The sequence below is a fragment of the Myxine glutinosa genome, chromosome 7 (assembly GCF_964187855.1).
Source record: "Myxine glutinosa chromosome 7, kmMyxGlut1.1, whole genome shotgun sequence".
NCBI classification, from domain to species: domain Eukaryota; kingdom Metazoa; phylum Chordata; class Myxini; order Myxiniformes; family Myxinidae; genus Myxine; species Myxine glutinosa.
In genome coordinates this window covers 86,783,220-86,803,085 of record NC_136267.1, presented here as the reverse complement: position 1 = coordinate 86,803,085, position 19,866 = coordinate 86,783,220, and the positions used below count along the sequence as shown (strand labels likewise).

Genomic DNA, 19,866 nt, shown 5'->3' with positions numbered 1-19,866 from the left:
GAGTCTTCCGGTTCAAAAGACGTTGTTGTGGAGGAGTCATTGGGTTAGCAAGACGTTGTTGTGGATGAGACTTATGGTTCACAAGACGTTGTTGTGGAGTAGTCATTGGGTTCACAAGACGTTGTTGTGGAGGAGTCTTCCGGTTCACAAGACGTTGTTGTGGAGGAGTCTTCTGGTTCACAAGACGTTGTTGTTGAGGAGTCTTTTGGTTCACAAGACATTGTTGTGGAGGAGTCTTCTGGTTCACAAGACGTTGTTGTGGAGGAGTCTTCCAGTTCACAAGACGTTGTTGTGGAGGAGTCTTCTGGTTCGCAAGACGTTGTTGTGGAGGAGTCTTCCAGTTCACAAGACGTTGTTGTGGAGGAGTCTTTTGATTCACAAGACGTTGTTGTGGAGGAGTCTTCCGGTTCACAAGACGTTGTTGTGGAGGAGTCTTCCGGTTCACAATACGTTATTGTGGAGGAGTCTTCCGGTTCATAAGACGTTGTTGTGGAGGAGACTTCCGGTTCACAAGACATTGTTGTGGAGGAGTCTTTCGGTTCGCAAGACGTTGTTGTTGATTAGACTTATGGTTCACAAGACGTTGTTGTGGAGGAGTCATTGGGTTAGCAAGACGTTGTTGTGGATGAGACTTATGGTTCACAAGACGTTGTTGTGGAGGAGTCATTGGGCTAGCAAGACGTTGTTGTGGAAGAGTCTTTTGTTCACAAGATGTTGTTGTGGAGGAGTCCTCCGGTTCACAAGACGTTGTTGTGGAGGAGTCTTCCGGTTCATAAGACGTTGTTGTGGAGGAGTCTTCCGGTTCACAAGACATTGTTGTGGAGGAGTCTTTCGGTTCGCAAGACGTTGTTGTTGATGAGACCAATGGTTCACAAGACATTGTTGTGGAGGAGTCATTGGGTTCGCAAGACGTTGTTGTGGATGAGTCTTCCGGTTCACAAGAAGTTGTTTTGGAGGAGTCTTCCGGTTCACAAGATGTTGTTGCGGAGGAGTCTTCCGGTTCACAAAACGTTGTTGTGGAGGATTCTTCCGGTTCACAAGACGTTGTTGTGGAGGATTCTTCCGGTTCACAAGACGTTGTTGTGGAGGAGTCTTTCGGTTTTCAAGACGTTGTTGTGGAGGAGTCTTCCAGTTCACAAGACGTTGTTGTGGAGAAGTCTTTTGGTTCACAAGACGTTGTTGTGGAGGAATCTTCCGGTTCACAAGACTTGTTGATCTATGTTATGCCGGCACCATCCGCACAATAGAGATTCGTGGTGGTGACTGCAGAAATCTGTTGTCGGATTGGCGCACACTCGCACCCCCTGTTAACCAATAAGAATGGACAGGATTCTCACATTTTCTCCAGTTACCATCATGATCGATGACAAAACTGTATTCGATAGTAATTGATAGATTTAAAATTTGGAAACGCTCTGCGACCCTCCGACAGGTCTGCAGTTGTGTTCCATTGACAATAAACTTGTGGAGTGCTCGCCTAATTTTAAACACTCTAGCAAGCACTCCAAAGAAACGGTTGAGAAGGAACGGCTGGCTTGGCAAGCGACAGCAAGCTGATTGCTCATGGAAAATACATTATGTTGCAAAGCCTGGTTGGCGTAAAGGACGCGGAGACTGCCTGGAAACCGCTAAGCCACGCCCCTCGGTCAGTTGTGTTTTTAATGAGTCGAAATCACAGAACTCAAATAGACGTAGAAGACCTATGCAGGCCGCTGTGTGGCCCCTCCGCCGCAACGCGGCAGCCATTTTAGTTAGCGCAAGACACCTCCGCTTTCTGCGTACAGATAGGCCTATTGTTAACATGAGCAGTGTGAATGTTCAACAAATATCAGCAATATGCCTTCTTGTGCTGCAATAAACTGTACAAATCGACTTGTGAAAGGTTCTGGGAAAACATTCCACAGGTAAGTAATTTATTTTTCTTAATTATGAAGAGTTTACTCGCCAAACTCTAGTTAAACTTTCACGTTATGCACAGATGTAGTTTTTCGTTTATGTCGTCCCATCTGTTAGTTTGTGTGTGTTTGTGTGTGTGTGTGTGTTTGGGATTTGTCAGTGCATTTTGACTTGAACCAAAGGCCGTGCCTTTGCTTGAACTTAAGGACTCTAGCTCTTAATCTCTTCTCTCCCAATTTTGTTGAGCCACACACAATTTTGGGCTGTTAGGAGATGCATAAACATGTTCAGTTATCAAGGATCTAGGTTAACATTTGTCGTCTAATTAGACTAATAGGGTTGTATTTTGTAATCGCTTTCTTTATCGTTAGTAATTGTTACTTTGTGGAAAATATTGGTGTGACGCGTGAGTGAGTGCAATCTGTGCCCATTTGCCCTAGTTAATCATAATGTAGGGTGAGAGCCAAGATAACATTACGAGTTTAACTGATAAAAGAAATAAAGCTTGATAAAGTATTTCCCTTGCTGTGTGTACAATGTCGCCAAGCAAAAAATATTGGGGGCTAGAGTATGGTCTAGTGATTGAATTTTCGGACACTGTACCGTATATAGAGTGTAGAAAACATGTGGGGGGCAGGCGCGTAGGAAGCAGTTTTGGTTGGGTGGGGGGGGGCAAAGACCCAAGGGGGCTCACAAATTTTGTCTTTTCTTTTGAATATAGATTTCCCAAGGATGGTTCAACCCTTCAGAAAGAATGGCTCGTAAAGATGAGGAGGGACAAGTGGACACCCAGCAAGTATGCCAGCCTATGCTCGGATCATTTTGATGCTGAGTGCTTTGACCGTACTGGCCTGATAACCAGACTTCGCCAAGGTTCAATTCCAACCATTTTCAACTTCCCAAATCATCTCCAAAAGGTAAGTAAAATTCAGAATTCTTGCATTAGGCCGGTTTACTAACTAAAGAATAGAGGCCAAAATAAAATAAAATAAAATTTTCCTTCCAAACTTTCTGACAACCAAAAATATATATCATAATAAATGAATGAATGAAAAATACAAAATAAACATTTTTATCAATCTAAAGTTCCGATGAAGTTTAAGCTACCATTGAAATGCAGACAAATTGTCTGATCCATTCCAAAGGCAGTAACACATACATGTACTATACATATATAATTTGTGAATTTTGGGAAACTGAACTAGTCTAGTTATACATTTTCTTTTGTTTATTTTTATCTTTGTCACTTTTAGACTGTGAAACAGCGCAAACCACCTCGTTCAAGAACCAGCCAGAACGACTCTCCAACTTCGTCTTCAGAAACACCACAGTGCTTGGCGGGTTCATCCAGCAAGGCACTGCCTACATCTCCAATCAAGCAACATCATCATGACCACACTTACTTTGTTTCGGATAGTCCAAGGGGTGTGAAACGTAAGCTGGACAAAATGCAAGATATTGTCATCTCATACAAGTGCAGCCGAGAGAGAGAGAGAAAGAGAGAGAGAAAGAGAGAGTGAGTGTGTGTGGGGGGGGGGGGGGGGGAGGGAGGGGGAGGAAGGGAAGATGTAAAAACATGACCAGAAGGGGAAGTAGAGTGAGAGAAGGGAACAGGAATGAGGGGGAGGAGGGGGGGGTGTAGTGGAGAGCAAAAAAAGTCAAGTTCTGTGATGGAGAAACTATCATACTGAGAATTGGCATGAGAAGGGAGTGGAAAGGGGGGGAGAGAGAGAGAGGGGGGGGGGGGGTTGTGTGTTTGTTTTTAGAGCTGGAGAGACAATTATGTTGAGAACTGGAAAATAATAGAGGAAGAGAGGAGCAGGAAAGAGAAGGAGGGAGAGAGTGGTAAAAAGTACATGAGAAAGGAGCAATAGGCAGAAAGAGAAAGAGAGGGAGAGGGGGTACAAGAACCAGCAAATAGTAAGGAGTGAGAGATTAGCAGCTAGAGATGAAATGGAAAACTACCGGGGAATTCGGATAAACTATGTCAAGATGCCAGGAAAATGCTTCGACAGAGATTTAAATTATGAATAGAATTCATAAAATAGTGTTTAAAAGCAACACAACACCGTCCAATATAAAAATTCACGTCCACTCATCCACTTCCACTAGGCCTAGCTAGTGCACACGTTCGCCTATTCAGTTCTTGCGCTAACTAAAATGGCGGCGTGAGCGCGCGAGCGGGGCCACCGCTGTGTGTGTGTCGTGAACGGGCATAGTTCTTCTACGTCTATTTGAGTTCTGTGGTCGAAATCGATGAACTAGTGCAACTTATAAACGTCTAATTGCTTCACTGTGAATTGGGTCGTCCTTTAAAAGGCTCAAATATCATATGAAAACGGCGGTGGTTTCATCGAGAAGAAGGAACGAGGTCAGAATACCTTCAAAGTATTAAATTGCTTATTTAAGTTGTGATTTTAACAGAATTTGAGGTTGTTTGAAGATGATTAAAGGAAAGTTTTTCGAATATTCCCTTTTGGAGAATTTCTCAAAGAAATCCGCAATGAGGGAAACTCATGTGAGCTCCATGGGCCGATGAACGGAGGAAAAGCGACGGCACAGAGAGGGAAAGAAAGCACAAACGTTTGGATGGATCAGAAGGGCGTGTCCTCGACGAGGTCCGCCTTTCCGGCATAAAAAGCACGCAATTCAGCCACTTGATCTGGGTGGTGAACTGTCACCACCTCGTTGTCTCTTGTGGTCAAAGCTCCTTGGTCCTTGGAGGAGTCTTCCGGTTCACAAGACGTTGTTTTGGAGGAGTCCTCCGGTTCACAAGACGTTGTTGTGGAGGAATCTTCCGGTTCACAAGACGTTGTTGTGGAGGAGTCTTTCGGTTCACAAGACATTGTTGTGGAGGAGTCTTTAGGTTCACAAGACGTTGTTGTGGAGGAGTCTTCCGTTCACAAGACGTTGTTGTGGAGGCGTCTTCCGGTTCACAAGACGTCGTTGTGGAGGAGTCTTCTGGTTCACAAGACGTCGTTGTGGAGGAGACTTCCGGTTCAAAAGACGTCGTTGTGGAGGAGTCTTCCGGTTCACAAGACGTCGTTGTGGAGGAGTCTTCCAGTTCACAAGACGTTGTTGTGGAAGAGTCTTCTGGTTCACAAGACGTTGTTGTTGAGGAGTCTTCCGGTTCACAAGACGTTGTTGTGGAGGAGTCTTCCGGTTCACAAATCGTTGTTGTGGAGGATTCTTCCGGTTCACAAGACGTTGTTGTGGAGGAGTCTTTCGGTTTACAAGACGTTGTTGTGGAGGAGTCTTCCAGTTCACAAGACGTTGTTGTGGAGAAGTCTTTTGGTTCACAAGACGTTGTTGTGGAGGAGTCTTCCGGTTCACAAGACATTGTTGTGGAGGATTCTTCCGGTTCACAAGACGTTGTTGTGGAGCAGTCTTTCGGTTTACAAGACGTTGTTGTGGAGGAGTCTTCCAGTTCACAAGACGTTGTTGTGGAGAAGTGTTTCGGTTTACAAGACGTTGTTGTAGAACAGTCTTCCAGTTCACCAGAGGTTGTTGTGGAGGAGTGTTTCGGTTTACAAGACGTTGTTGTGGAACAGTCTTCCGGTTCACAAGACGTTGTTGTGGATGAGGCTTCCGGTTCACAAGACGTTGTTGTGGAGGAGTCTTTTGGTTCACAAGACGTTGTTGTGGAGGAGTCTTCCGGTTCACAAGACGTTTTTGTGGAGGCGTCTTCCGGATCACAAGACGTCGTTGTGGAGGAGTCTTCCGGTTCACAAGACGTCGTTGTGGAGGAGTCTTCCGGTTCAAATGACGTTGTTGTGGAGGAGTCTTCCAGTTCACAATTTGTTGTTGTGGAGGAGTGTTTCGGTTTACAAGACGTTGTTGTGGAACAGTCTTCCAGTTCACCAGAGGTTGTTGTGCAGGAGTCTTCCGGTTCACAAGACGTTGTTGTGGAGGAGTCTTTTGGTTCACAAGACGTTGTTGTGGAGGATTCTTCCGGTTCACAAGACGTTGTTTTGGAGGAGTCTTTTGGTTCGCAAGACGTTGTTGTGGAGGAGTCTTCCGGTTCACAAGACGTTGTTGTGGAGGAGTCTTCCGGTTCACAAAACGTTGTTGTGGAGGAGTCTTCCAGCTCACAAGATGTTGTTGTGGAAGAGTCTTCTGGTTCACAAGACGTTGTTGTTGAGGAGTCTTTTGGTTCACAAGACATTGTTGTGGAGGTGTCTTCTGGTTCACAAGACGTTGTTGTGGAGGAGTCTTCCAGTTCACAAGACGTTGTTGTGGAGGAGTCTTTTGGTTCACAAGACGTTGTTGTGGAGGAGTCTTCCGGTTCACAAGACGTTGTTGTGAAGGAGTCTTCCGGTTCACAAGACGTTGTTGTGGAGGAGTCTTCCGGTTCACAAGACGTTGTTGCAGAGGAGTCTTCCGGTTCACAAGATGTTGTTGTGGATTGTCTTCTGGTTCACAAGACGTTGTTGTGGAACAGTCTTCCGGTTCACAAGACGTTGTTGTGGAGGGGTCTTTCGGTTCACAAGAAGTTGTTGTGGAGGAGTCTTCCGGTTCACAAGACGTTGTTGCGGAAGAGTCTTCCGGTTCACAAGATGTTGTTGTGGATTGTCTTCTGGTTCACAAGACGTTGTTGTGGAACAGTCTTCCGGTTCACAAGACGTTGTTGTGGAGGGGTCTTTCGGTTCACAAGACCTTGTTGTGGAGGAGTCTTCCAGTTCACAAGACGTTGTTGTGGAGGAGTCTTCCGGTTCACAAGACGTTGTTGTGGAGGAGTCTTCCGGTTCACAAGACATTGTTGTGGATGAGTCTTTCGGTTCACAAGACGTTGTTGTTGATGAGACTTATGGTTCACAAGACGTTGTTGTGGAGGAGTCTTCCGGTTCACAAGACGTTGTTGTGGAACAGTCTTCCGGTTCACAAGACGTGGTTGTGGAAGAGTCTTCTGGTTCACAAGACGTTGTTGTTGAGGAGTCTCCTGGTTCACAAGACGTAGTTGTGGAGGAGTCTTCCGGTTCACAAGACGTTGTTGTTGAGGAGTCTTCCGGTTCACAAGATGTTATTGTGGAGGAGTCTTCCGGTTCACAAGACATTGTTGTGGAGGAGTCTTTCGGGTTACAAGACGTTGTTGTGAAGGAGTATTCCAGTTCACAAGACGTTGTTGTGGAGAAGTCTTTTGGTTCACATGACGTTGTTGGGGAGGACTCTTCCTGTTCACAAGACGTTGTTGTGGAGGAGTCTTTTGGTTCACAAGACGTTGTTGTGGAGGAGTTTTCTGGTTCACAAGACGTTGTTGTGGAGGAGTCTTCCGGTTCACAAGACGTTGTTGATCTATGTAATACCGGCACCATCCGCACAATAGAGATTAGTGATTGTGACTGCAGAAATCTGTTGTCGTAATGGCGCACACTCGCACCCCCTGTTAACCAATAAGAATGGACAGGATTCTAACATTTTCTCCAGTTACCATCGTGATCGATGACGAAACTGTAATCGATGGTAATTGATAGATTAAAAATTTGGAAACGCTCTGCGACCCTCCGACAGGTCTGCAGTTGTGTTCCATTGACAATAAACTTGTGGAGTGCTCGCTTAATTTTAAAGACTCAAGCAAGCACTCCAAAGAAACGGTTGAGAAGGAACGGCTGGCTTGGCAAGCGACAGCAAGCTGATTGCTCATGGAAAATACATTATGTTGCAAAGCCTGGTTGTCGTTAAGGACAACTACAGTTCCTTTATAGAGAGAGTAGCGACAACTAACGATTTGATGCCATTTTGAGTCCATGCAGTGCGGAGCCGCCGTATGGCGCGAGTGCATTGAACCATGTATTCCATTATGTTCTCTATGTATGAGAGATGGGAATGGTCTTTTCCATGTTGATAATGAACAAATTATGTGAAGATGACAAAATAGAAGATTTATGACAACTAAGAGCCATATGATAAAGAAGAAAATCACAGAGCTGGTTGTGATTTAACAGTCACAGACATTTAGAACCATGACAAAGAAGGAATGAACTAGACAGGTACACGTGCTGCTTATTTCAGCCTCATTTTAATTTCAGGGAGGCAAGAGTGAGACTCGAACTCTCACCTCCCTGCTTATACATGTACATGTACAATACAATGTTAAGAGTTATCTTTGTATTTCTGCAGTTGTTTGACCTTGTTTATCGTGTGTGGGTATATATTTGTGTTTGCTTATTTTTCATATTTAAATTATTAATCTAAACTTTGCTGCATGTTGCCGATCATATATTAATCCCACCAAAAATAGATTAGCCCCCTACCCCCAGCCCTATATCTATCTATCTATCTATCTCTATATATATATCTCTTTCTCTTTCTCTTTCTCTTTCTCTTTCTCTTTCTCTCTCTCTCTCTCTCTCTCTCTCTCTGTCGCCACCTGCTGACCATTTGTATGCTGGTTGTACTGTCATGGCGTCTGCTTGTGGAGGCCTGTGAGTGCTCTGTGTTGTTGCTCCCTTCCCTGTTGAGACGGGAGAGAGAGCCGGAGAGCACACGGTGATTGCTGGTAAGGGTTCGCCGTTTTTGGGCGTCGCCCGATCGTTGTTTGCTCCTTCATCTTAAACCTCTATTTCCTTTTTTTCCTTTCGTTTTTCTTTCCTTCAGTTTGTTTTGTTGCCTCCCTTTTCCGAAGTTAGGGAAATCGGAGAGGTCTGATTACTTCCCATTCCCGGAGTTCGGGTAGGGAAGATTATATTATATATTCACCCTCCCCGAGTTGGGGAGGGGTTGTAAGTGCAGCTGTTCCAGCATGGCAGCTGCACTATCTCGATTTACGGCCTTTCAGAGCCTGACCCATAAGCACGGGTTCTTTTGTGTACCTCCGGAACGTGAGGTTAGTGTCGAGGACGTTGTCCTCGCACCCGGTCGTGTTGTCGGGATCGACAAGGTTGTTGCCGCTTCGCGGATGAACAAGCGGATCGTTATTTTTTTGTCCGACGCGGATTGTGTCCCACAAATTGTCGAACAGGGTTTGACAATCGATCCAGATTTATTTGTTATGATCTCCCCACGAGATAGCCCAGCGATAAAAGTCGTGATATCCCATTGCCCCCCATTTGTATCCGACGATGTACAAATTAAAGAGTTGTCCCGATACGGTACCATCGTGTCTCGTATCTCCATGATTCCCTTCGGGTCACGAAACAACGATTTAAGGCACGTGGTTTCATTCCGGCGGCAAGTGTTTATGCTTTTAAAAAATTCCCAGAAGGATTTAAACCTTATAATAAAATTAAAACATCAACAGAACGAATATACAGTATTCGTGTCCACCAACGTTCTAAAATGTTTTGGCTGCGGACAATTTGGGCATGTTAAGCATGACTGCCCACGAAAAGAGAATTCTCCACAAGTACAACCTCCCCTCCGAACCGGGAATAAGCAACCCCCCCACCTTCCCACCACCGATCCAAACCCTTCCACCACCGACCCAAGCCTTCCCACCACCGAACCAAACCTTTCCACCACCGAACCAAACCTTCCCACCACCGAACCAAGCCTTCCCACCGCCGAACCAAGCCCTCCCACCACCGACCCGAACCTTCCCACCATCGACCCAAGCCTTACCACCACTGATCCCAATCTGTCCTCCACCGACCCAAGCCCTCCTACCACCGATCCAAACTCCCCCGCCGTACCCCCTTCCCCTCCCCTTGAAACAGGGGCCCCTCCCTCTACTGAAGGATCTAATTGCAGCCATTTCCTGTTAACGATAGACCTCACCCCCCAGGCGACATCGTCCAATCACAGCTTGTTGCCTGCTATAACTGATCCTGCCTCTCTCGCCGTGGTAGCCGATGGAAATCCCCTCCCGACGATCACGTCCTCCCCCCCTTCCCCTCCCCCCAAACCCTTGCAATCTCTTCCCACTAACCAGGACGAGTTTCAATTAGTCTACCCAAAAGGAAAAAGACATCTTCAAACAACAGATGAAAACGGTCATCTCTTTAAAAAACCTACAACTGAAAACCGACAGCCCCTCCTCTCTGCCCTAGATTTGTCCCTCGTCACAGAAAATCGTTTCTCTGTATTGGAGGACATAGATGTGGATGAATCCTCGCCCTTGTCTACTGACCTAGAAACTGATATGGTTGAACCGCAAAAATTAGTACCCCGCCCTCCCCCCCCCCCCTCCCCTGAAGATGGCTCATTTCTCTCCCTCCCCATCCCCTCCCTCTATGGACTATGCCACATCCGATAACGTGGAGGGATGTGATGACGGTGAGGAGATAAATGATGAAAACCAGTGTGACACACCATCTGAGCCATCTGATATAGATGACTCTGTTAGTGAATGTGGTAGCCTTAAGGAAGAAGAAACCCCTCCAATCCCTCCCTCCGAGATAAAAAGGTTTCTTCAGGACACATTCCGAAAAAGGAATGTTGTTTTCGAAACCTTTTTTCCGGAGCTACCTGATTTTATACATTCCGCTAGATTGATGGTAAAACGGCCCCACGTTTTTAATTTCAATTCCTCCCAACGTCACCGTTTAAAGAAGTGGTTGCAAAAAGCTAAGAATGAACTGCTATCAAAAAATTGAGTGGTGGTCACTCCTCCTTGTAGCTGTAATGAGTTTTTCCATTTGTAGCTTGAATATTAACGGAGGATGTAGCTCTGTCCGTAAAGTTCAAGTAAGGGATTTTTTATTACAGAAGAAAGTTGACATTGCCCTCTTACAAGAGACCCATGCCAACGACTGCTGTGTCGCAGAGTGGTGTAGGCTCTTCCCCGGCCTGTCCTTTTTTTAGTAATGGTGACTCCCGTAAAGGCGGTGTCGCAATAATTCTTAGCCCCTCCTTTTCACCTTCATCGCTTAAATTCGACGAAATACACAAGGGATCCCTAGCATCCCTAGAATTCCACTACTGTGGAAAATCCTATACTATTTTTAATATCTATGCCCCAAGTACGCCTGTAGCTCGGCGAGTTTTTTTTAATGCCCTTGGGACACACCTAACGTCCCTCGACAGCCAAAACGCCCTAAAAAACCAAGACAATCATGTTTGTATTGGTGGAGATTTTAATTGCACCCTCCAACCCCAACTAGACAGGAACAGTGCAGAGCCCCATCCTGCCTCCACAATCTCTCTCACCAAATTTTAAAAACAAATGAATTTGACAGATATATGGCGGGTACAGCACCCATCAATCAGGCAATACACATGGTGTCGATGCATTCAGGATAATATTGTACTTGCTCGCTTGGACAAGTTTTATATTAATCCTCCACTTGAACGCCTCGTTCTGTCATCCCAAATTTGCCCATCAGGATTCTCGGACCACAGCGCAACATTTCTCAAAATTTCTGCCCCCTGCCCGAAACACAAGAGTGCTTTTTGGAAATTTAATAACAACTTACTTGATGATAGTACCTTTAAGGACATTTTTCTGGAAATTTGGAATATCCTAGTTGCCTCCCAAGGGAATTTCTCAAACCTCAGACAATGGTGGGATAATGCCAAAATGCACATCAGACTGTTCTGCCAACAATATCGTGCGTATGGTGTTCAAGAGGAAAGAAAAACCACAACCTTACTTGAAGATGAAATCCTGGAATTACAGGAACAGCTTCAGGGAACTGCAAGTGTGAGCTACCAGGAAATGAGGCAACAAATTCATGGAAAAACGGCCTTACTGAATTCCATATCTGAAAGGCGAGCACAAAATGCTTTATTGCGCCTGAAGATGAGGTACATACACGACCTTGATGCTCCAACCAAATTCTTCTTCAGCCTTAAAAGGGGGGCCTCTTCGTCAATGATTACACGCTTGCTCCATGATGGGGAACTCCTTTATGAAGATGGCAGAATCAGGGAATGCGCCCGGAAACATTTTAAACAACGGTTTATGCGGCATGACATTAACCAGGATGCAATAACGGAACTTGTTTCTAACCTTCCAACATTGGCGGAGGATCAGAAGCAGCAGTTGGAGGATCCCCTTAGGTTACCTGAGCTCACCGCTGCCTTGAAGGCCTTGGAACCTGATAAAGCCCCTGGACTGGATGGGCTGACTAGCCAATTTTTCCAGGTTTTTTGGGACGCCATTGGACCTCACCTACTGCGGGTATTGAATGAATGTTTAGAGGACGGACAACTGCCGTGGAGTTGCCGGAGAGCAGTCACCACCTTAATTCCTAAGAAAGCGGACACTCAACTTATAGAGAACTGGTGTCCTATTTCTGTTTTATGTATGGATTATAAAATTTTAGCCAAAGCCTTGTCTAATCGAATGAAACCTTTTATGAATGTACTAATAGGAGAACATCAATCCTTTTGTATTCCTGGTCGTACTATTTTTAATAATATCTTTCTTATCCGTGATACCATTCGGTTTTGTAACAATTTTAATATGAACGTTGGTCTGTTTTTCATTGACCAAGGAAAAGCCTTTGACTGTATTGACCACATGTACCTTTTTAGAGTTTTAGAGAATTTTGGGTTTGGACCTATTTTTATCTCGTACGTTAAACTTTTGTATTGTAATATATCCAGTGTTCTTAAAATTAATCAAGTATTGTGTAGCCCCATTGCTGTACAACGGGGAGTACGGCATGGTTGCCTGCTATCTGGACTTTTATACTCTCTTGCCATCGAACCTCTTCTGCTCCAATTACGTACGCACATTTCTGGCTTCACTGGATCAATTTTTACCACACCGCTAAAAGTCTCTGCCTATGCAGATGATGTCTGTATTTATATAAAAAATAGTGCTGACGTCACTGCGGTGGCTCAGGCACTAAAGACATATTGTCAGGCTTGTTCAGGCCAGGTAAACTGGAAGAAGAGTGAAGCCCTTTGGATAGGACCTGGAGATTGCCCGCCAATTGTCCTACCAGGAGGAGTGAACTGGAAGAAAAGTGGCATTAAATAACTCGGTATTTTCCTAGGAGACAACACCTTTGAGCAGCAGAACTGGGTGGGATTACCAGACAAGGTAATGGCAAAACTGGCCCGCTGGAAAGGACTTCTTTCTCAACTTTCGTACCGCGGAAGAACTCTCGTCATTAACAATCTTGTCGCCTCTATGCTATGGCATAAGATGATATGCCTACAACCGCCCGGGAGCCTTCTTATTACACTGCAAAAGAGCATTGTCGACTTTTTCTGGAGCGGGAAACACTGGCTCCAACCCCCCGTGGCATACTTACCACTCACTGAAGGTGGCCAAGGTCTTATTGATATCCGCAGCCGGATTATGGTCTTCCGGCTTCATATCGTGCGCCAACTTGTGCATGGAGATGAAGCCCTACTCTGGAGGCCTCTGGCTAACTGCATATTGCAGCTTACATGCAAGCTGGGTTATTGCCGAGAACCTTTCTTGATGAACCCTCATCAAATTGATTCATCCTTGCTGCCCACCTTTTACCAAGGGGTGATGAACGCCTGGCAAGCCCTGTCCTTTTCCCGTGAAATGACAACATACAACATGGAAATGTTGTTGAATGAGCCCCTATGCTACAACCCCTTCCTGGAAAACAGCTTGAATAATAGGGGACTCGTTCAACGTTTTGTTGATGCCAAGCTGCTGCGAGTGAAAGACCTCATGACAGAGTCTGGGAGCTGCTGGTTGAGTGCTGCCGCTGTGGCACAAAAAACCGGAATAAAATCGGTCAGGATCATCTCTCGGTTCCTTCAAGGGATATCCACAACGTATCGTAATACCTGCGAGGAACTTGGCCCTTCCCCCCAGGAAACAGCGGGTGACTTCCCCAAACTCCTAGTCTTCAGCCCACCACTTAATCTGTCCCCTGGCCTGAACAGCCCTGATGATACTGCATTATCCCTTCCCGCCTTTCCAAAGAAAACTTTGTACAACGCGTACGTTAAAATTTTATACGCAAAAACATTTTCTGAGCACCCGAGGCTTCGATGGCGGGATTTTTTACCCCCAATACCCCCCAATTGCCCCAATTGGCGAAGTTTTTATCTCTTGCCTACTCCAAAGTATGTTGGAGATATTCAATGGAAACTTGTACACTGGATTTTACCTTATAATGTTCTACTGAACCGGTTTTCTACTGCTAACTCTAATCTATGCCCTTTCTGTGCATCCATTGAAACCCTACCGCATATATACCTTGAGTGTGAACGATTGCAACCTCTTTTTACATTCCTTCAGGAACGCTTTGTGAAGCTTGGTTCCCTCTTCAATCACAATGATTTTATTTATGGTGTTTTAGGACCGTCCTCCCTTAGAAATGTGGTTTTAATGAATTTTTAAATTGGTCAGGCCAAGTTTGCAATTTACAAATCCAGGAAGAAAAAAATGGGAAACGCTTCTGATTCGGCATATGATGTGCTGCTCACCCTTAAGGCTCTTGTAAATGCAAGATTAAAGCTAGAGTACCGGTTTTTTTAAATGAACAAGAATTTAACATGTTTTAAAGAAAAGTGGGTTTTTAATGATGTCATATGCACACTTGATGATGATGATTTGATAATAACTTTTCCTTGAGACCATTTTTATTGTGTGTTGTTTCTTTGTGACTGAACATAACTGATTTTTTGTACTCTTGTAATAAAAGGAAGAAACAGTCAGTCTCTCTCTCTCTCTCTCACACACACACACACACACACACACACACACACACACACACACACACACACACACACACACACACACACACACACACACACACTCTCTCTAATACATATACAAATTACATATTTACAATCACACACATACACGCATGTGCTAATGCACACATATACAAATTATAAATTGAAAGTCACAAACACAAGTTAATGTCCTCACACATTCAAATCAACAGAGACAAATACATACATTCAATGCATGCCCCCCCCCCCCCCACCCCCTTTCTCAGTTGTGGCATACAACTGTATCACTGGCATGAATTGGTTTCCAGCAAATTCTTTCTGAAGCATCATTGAAAATTTTGAATGACAATAATCCTATCTTCCATGTGAAAGTACAAAAAATAAAACAAATCGTCTTTGTTTTGACTTTAGTTTGACCGGAGTTTGACTTTGAGTCTGAGCCTGACTTTGGAGACTTGATCTAGCTCGAAGACTCTAACTCAAACTTAATTTTAAATAAAGATGCCTTCCCCTTCAAGTGCTAATTAATCCACGAGCAATGGATAACAAGCCTGTAAAGCCAAAGCAAAGGCCAGTCTCACTCGCAGCACACAAATATACGCATATGGGACCATTACCACCATCACACTGACCTGGCAGAGAACTGACGAAGACGTTACTTTCCATCCAACACGACTGACTCTGTTCTCCCAGATTTTCCGTCTTTTAGCATCTGATGGAAATCTATACATCTTGAATCCCTTCTCCGTTCTATTTGTGCACCCACAGGCGCTACAACCTGTCATTTTGTCGTAAAATCGATGTAAAACACGAATGAGAACGCTGCGTACAGCGGGAACGTTAAAACGCTGACCGATATGCGTCTGTTCCTGATCCTGTCCGCGATGGACTCAAAATGGCTCCACGCAATCACGTGACTAGATTTTTCCAGACCCTCTATGTCGCAACTCTGTATATAAAGGGACTCTAAGGACAACGTCTTGTGAACCGGAAGACTCCTCCACAACAACGTCTTGTGAACCGGAAGACTCCTCCATAACAACTCCGTGTGAACCGGAAGTCTCCTCCACAACAACATCTTGTGAACCGGAAGACTCCTCCGCAACAACGTCTTGTGAAACGGAAGACTCCTCCAAGGACCAAGGAGCTTTGACCACAAGAGACAACGAGGTGGTGACCGTTCACTACCCAGATCAATTGGCTGAATTGCGCGCTTTATATGCCGGAATGGCGGACCTCGTCGAGGACACGCCCTTGTGATCCATCCAAACGTTTGTGCTTTCTTTCCCTCTCTGTACCGTCGCCTTTCCTCCGTACATCGTCCCATGGAGCTCACATGAGTTTCCCTCATTGCGGATTTCTTTGAGAAATTCTCCAAAAGGGAATATTCGAATAGATTTCCTTTAATCATCTTCAAACAACCTCAAAATCTGTTAAAATCACAACTTAAATCAGCAATTTAATACTTTGAAGGTATTCTGACCTCGTTCCTTCCTCTCGATGAAACCACCTCTGTTTTCATATGATATTTGAGCCTTTTAAAGGACGACACAACTCACAGTGAAGCAATTAGACGTTTACAAGTTGCACTAGTTCATCGATTTCGACTCATTAAGAACACAACTGACCGAGGGGCGTGGCTTAGCGGTTTCCAGGCAGTCTACGCGTCCTTTTTTTTTTCTTCTTTTTTTGTATACTGAATCGAGGCTCGTGAAAGAGCTGACATTTACTTCACAAACAAATCAACCAGACAAACAGAATATATAAAAAGAGGGAGCGGAAGACAATGGAAGGGGAAGCACACAAACACTTGAGAGCACACAACATTTAAGAGCAGCGAGATTTGTGGGAGGGAGAGGGCTTGGGGGGAGGAGGCGTGGGAACGGGGGGGGGGGGGGGGGGGTTGTCCTTAGAGTCCCTTTATATACAAAGTTGCGACATAGAGGGTCCGGAAAAATCTAGTCACGTGATTGCGTGGAGCCATTTTGAGTCCATCGCGGACAGGATCAGGAACGGACGCATATCGGTCAGCGTTTTAACGTTCCCGCTGTACACAGCGTTCTCATTCGTGTTTTACATCGATTTTACGACAAAATGACAGGTTGTAGCGCCTGTGGGTGCACAAATAGAACGGAGAAGGGATTCAAGATGTATAGATTTCCATCAGATGCTAAAAGACGGAAAATCTGGGAGAACAGAGTCAGTCGTGTTGGATGGAAAGTAACTTCTTCGTCAGTTCTCTGCCAGGTCAGTGTGATGGTGGTAATGGTCCCACATGCGTATATTTGTGTGCTGCGAGTGAGACTGGCCTTTGCTTTGGCTTTACAGGCTTGTTATCCATTGCTCGTGGATTAATTAGCACTTGAAGGGGAAGGCATCTTTATTTAAAATTAAGTTTGAGTTAGAGTCTTCGAGCTAGATCAAGTCTCCAAAGTCAGGCTCAGACTCAAAGTCAAACTCCGGTCAAACTAAAGTCAAAACAAAGACGATTTGTTTTATTTTTTGTACTTTCACATGGAAGATAGGATTATTGTCATTCAAAATTTTCAATGATGCTTCAGAAAGAATTTGCTAGAAACCAATTCATGCCAGTGATACAGTTGTATGCCACAACTGAGAAAGGGGGTGGGGGGGCATGCATTGAATGTATGTATTTGTCTCTGTTGATTTGAATGTGTGAGGACATTAACTTGTGTTTGTGACTTTCAATTTATAATTTGTATGTGTGTGCATTAGCACATGCGTGTATGTGTGTGATTGTAAATATGTAATTTGTATATGTATTAGAGATTGTGTGTGTGTGTGTGTGTGTGTGTGTGAGAGAGAGAGAGAGAGACTGACTGTTTCTTCCTTTTATTACAAGAATACAAAAAATCAGTTATGTTCAGTCACAAAGAAACAACACACAATAGAATGGTCTCAAGGAAAAGTTATCATCAAATCATCATCATCAAGTGTGCATATGACATCATTAAAAACCCACTTTTCTTTAAAACATGTTAAATTCTTGTTCATTTAAAAAAACCGGTACTCTAGCTTTAATCTTGCATTTACAAGAGCCTTAAGGGTGAGCAGCACATCATATGCCGAATCAGAAGCGTTTCCCATTTATTTCTTCCTGGATTTATAAATTGCAAACTTGGCCTGACCAATTATAAATATTCATTAAAACCACATTTCCAAGGGAGGACGGTCCTAAAACACCATAAATAAAAACATTGTGATTGAAGAGGGAACCAAGCTTCACAAAGCGTTCCTGAAGGAATGTAAAAAGAGGTTGCAATCGTTCACACTCAAGGTATATATGCGGTAGGGTTTCAATGGATGCACAGAAAGGGCATAGATTAGAGTTAGCAGTAGAAAACCGGTTAGGTAAAACATTATAAGGTAAAATCCAGTGTACAAGTTTCCATTGAATATCTCCAACATACTTTGGAGTAGGCAAGAGATAAAAACTTCGCCAATTGCGGCAATTGGGGGGTATTGGGGGTAAAAAATCCCGCCATCAAAGCCTCGGGTGCTCAGAAAATGTTTTTGCGTATAAAATTTTAACGTACGCGTTGTACAAAGTTTTCTTTGGAAAGGCGGGAAGGGATAATGCAGTATCATCAGGGCTATTCAGGCCAGGGGACAGATTAAGTGGCGGGCTGAAGACTAGGAGTTTGGGGAAGTCGCCCGCTGTTTCCTCGGGGGAAGGGCCAAGTTCCTCGCAGGTATTACGATACGTTGTGGATATCCCTTGAAGGAACCGAGAGATGATCCTGACAGATTTTATGCCGGTTTTTTGTGCCACAGCGGCAGCACTCAACCAGCAGCTCCCAGACTCTGTCATGAGGTCTTTCACTCGCAGCAGCTTGGCATCAACAAAACGTTGAACGAGTCCCCTATTATTCAAGCTGTTTTCCAGGAAGGGGTTGTAGCATAGGGGCTCATTCAACAACATTTCCATGTTGTATGTTGTCATTTCACGGGAAAAGGACAGGGCTTGCCAGGCGTTCATCACCCCTTGGTAAAAGGTGGGCAGCAAGGATGAATCGATTTGATGAGGGTTCATCAAGAAAAGTTCTCGGCAATAACCCAGCTTGCATGTAAGCTGTAATATGCAGTTAGCCAGAGGCCTCCAGAGTAGGGCTTCATCTCCATATACAAGTTGGCGCACGATATGAAGCCGGAAGACCATAATCCGGCTGCGGATATCAATAAGACCTTGGCCACCTTCAGTGAGTGGTAAGTATGCCACGGGGGGTTGGAGCCAGTGTTTCCCGCTCCAGAAAAAGTCGACAATGCTCTTTTGCAGTGTAATAAGAAGGCTCCCGGGCGGTTGTAGGCATATCATCTTATGCCATAGCATAGAGGCGACAAGATTGTTAATGACGAGAGTTCTTCCGCGGTACGAAAGTTGAGAAAGAAGTCCTTTCGAGCGGGCCAGTTTTGCCATTACCTTGTCCGGTAATCCCACCCAGTTCTGCTGCTCAAAGGTGTTGTCTCCTAGGAAAATACCGAGGTATTTAATGCCACTTTTCTGCCAGTTCACTCCTCCTGGTAGGACAATTGGCGGGCAATCTCCAGGTCCTATCCAAAGGGCTTCACTCTTCTTCCAGTTTACCTGGCCTGAACAAGCCTGACAATATGTCTTTAGTGCCTGAGCCACTGCAGTGACGTCAGCACTATTTTTTATATAAATACAGACATCATCTGCATAGGCAGAGACTTTTAGCGGTGTGGTAAGAATTGATCCAGTGAAGCCAGAAATGTGCGTAAGTAATTGGAGCAGAAGAGGTTCGATGGCAAGAGAGTATAAAAGTCCAGATAGCGGGCAACCTTGCCGTACTCCCCGTTGTACAGCAATGGGGCTGCACAATACTTGATTCATTTTAAGAACACTGGATATATTACAATACAAAAGTTTAACGTACGAGATAAAAATAGGTCCAAACCCAAAATTCTCTAAAACACTAAAAAGGTACATGTGGTCAATACAGTCAAAGGCTTTTCCTTGGTCAATGAAAAACAGACCAACATTCAAATTAAAATTGTTACAAAACCGAATGGTATCACGGATAAGAAAGATATAATTAAAAATAGTACGTCCAGGAATACAAAAGGATTGATGTTCTCCTATTAGTACATTCATAAAAGGTTTCATTCGATTAGACAAGGCTTTGGCTAAAATTTTATAATCCGTACATAAAACAGAAATAGGACGCCAGTTCTCTATAAGTTGAGTGTCCGCTTTCTTAGGAATTAAGGTGGGGACTGCTCTCCGGCAACTCCACGGCAGTTGTCCATCCTCCAAGCATTCATTCAATACCCGCAGTAGGTGAGGTCCAATGGCGTCCCAAAAAAACTGGAAAAATTCGCTAGTCAGCCCATCCAGTCCAGGGGCTTTATCAGGTTCCAAGGCCTTCAAGGCAGTGG

General features: G+C 44.5%; 1 protein-coding gene across 1 annotated transcript; it reads left to right on the top strand.

Annotated features, from left to right (window-relative positions):
* The first annotated feature begins 1,674 nt into the window (after window positions 1-1,674).
* On the top strand, window positions 1,675-15,265 carry LOC144893071 (THAP domain-containing protein 1-like). The gene is made up of 4 exons (XM_078782699.1): window positions 1,675-1,904; window positions 2,618-2,813; window positions 3,150-3,370; window positions 15,217-15,265. The coding sequence occupies exons 1-4, from the start codon at window positions 1,837-1,839 to the stop codon at window positions 15,263-15,265; spliced, it is 534 nt and encodes a 177-aa protein (XP_078638825.1). The 5' UTR covers window positions 1,675-1,836.
* The last annotated feature ends 4,601 nt before the right edge of the window (window positions 15,266-19,866 follow it).

What these genes read in the sequence shown, in the direction of transcription:
- LOC144893071 (XM_078782699.1), top strand. Translation starts at nt 1,837, where the DNA reads ATGCCTTCTTGTGCTGCAATAAACTGTACAAATCGACTTGTGAAAGGT. An exon ending in TCTGGGAAAACATTCCACAG is followed by an intron (nt 1,905 to 2,617) that starts GTAAGTAATTTA and finishes TTTTGAATATAG; the next exon opens with ATTTCCCAAGGATGGTTCAA. An exon ending in TCCCAAATCATCTCCAAAAG is followed by an intron (nt 2,814 to 3,149) that starts GTAAGTAAAATT and finishes TGTCACTTTTAG; the next exon opens with ACTGTGAAACAGCGCAAACC.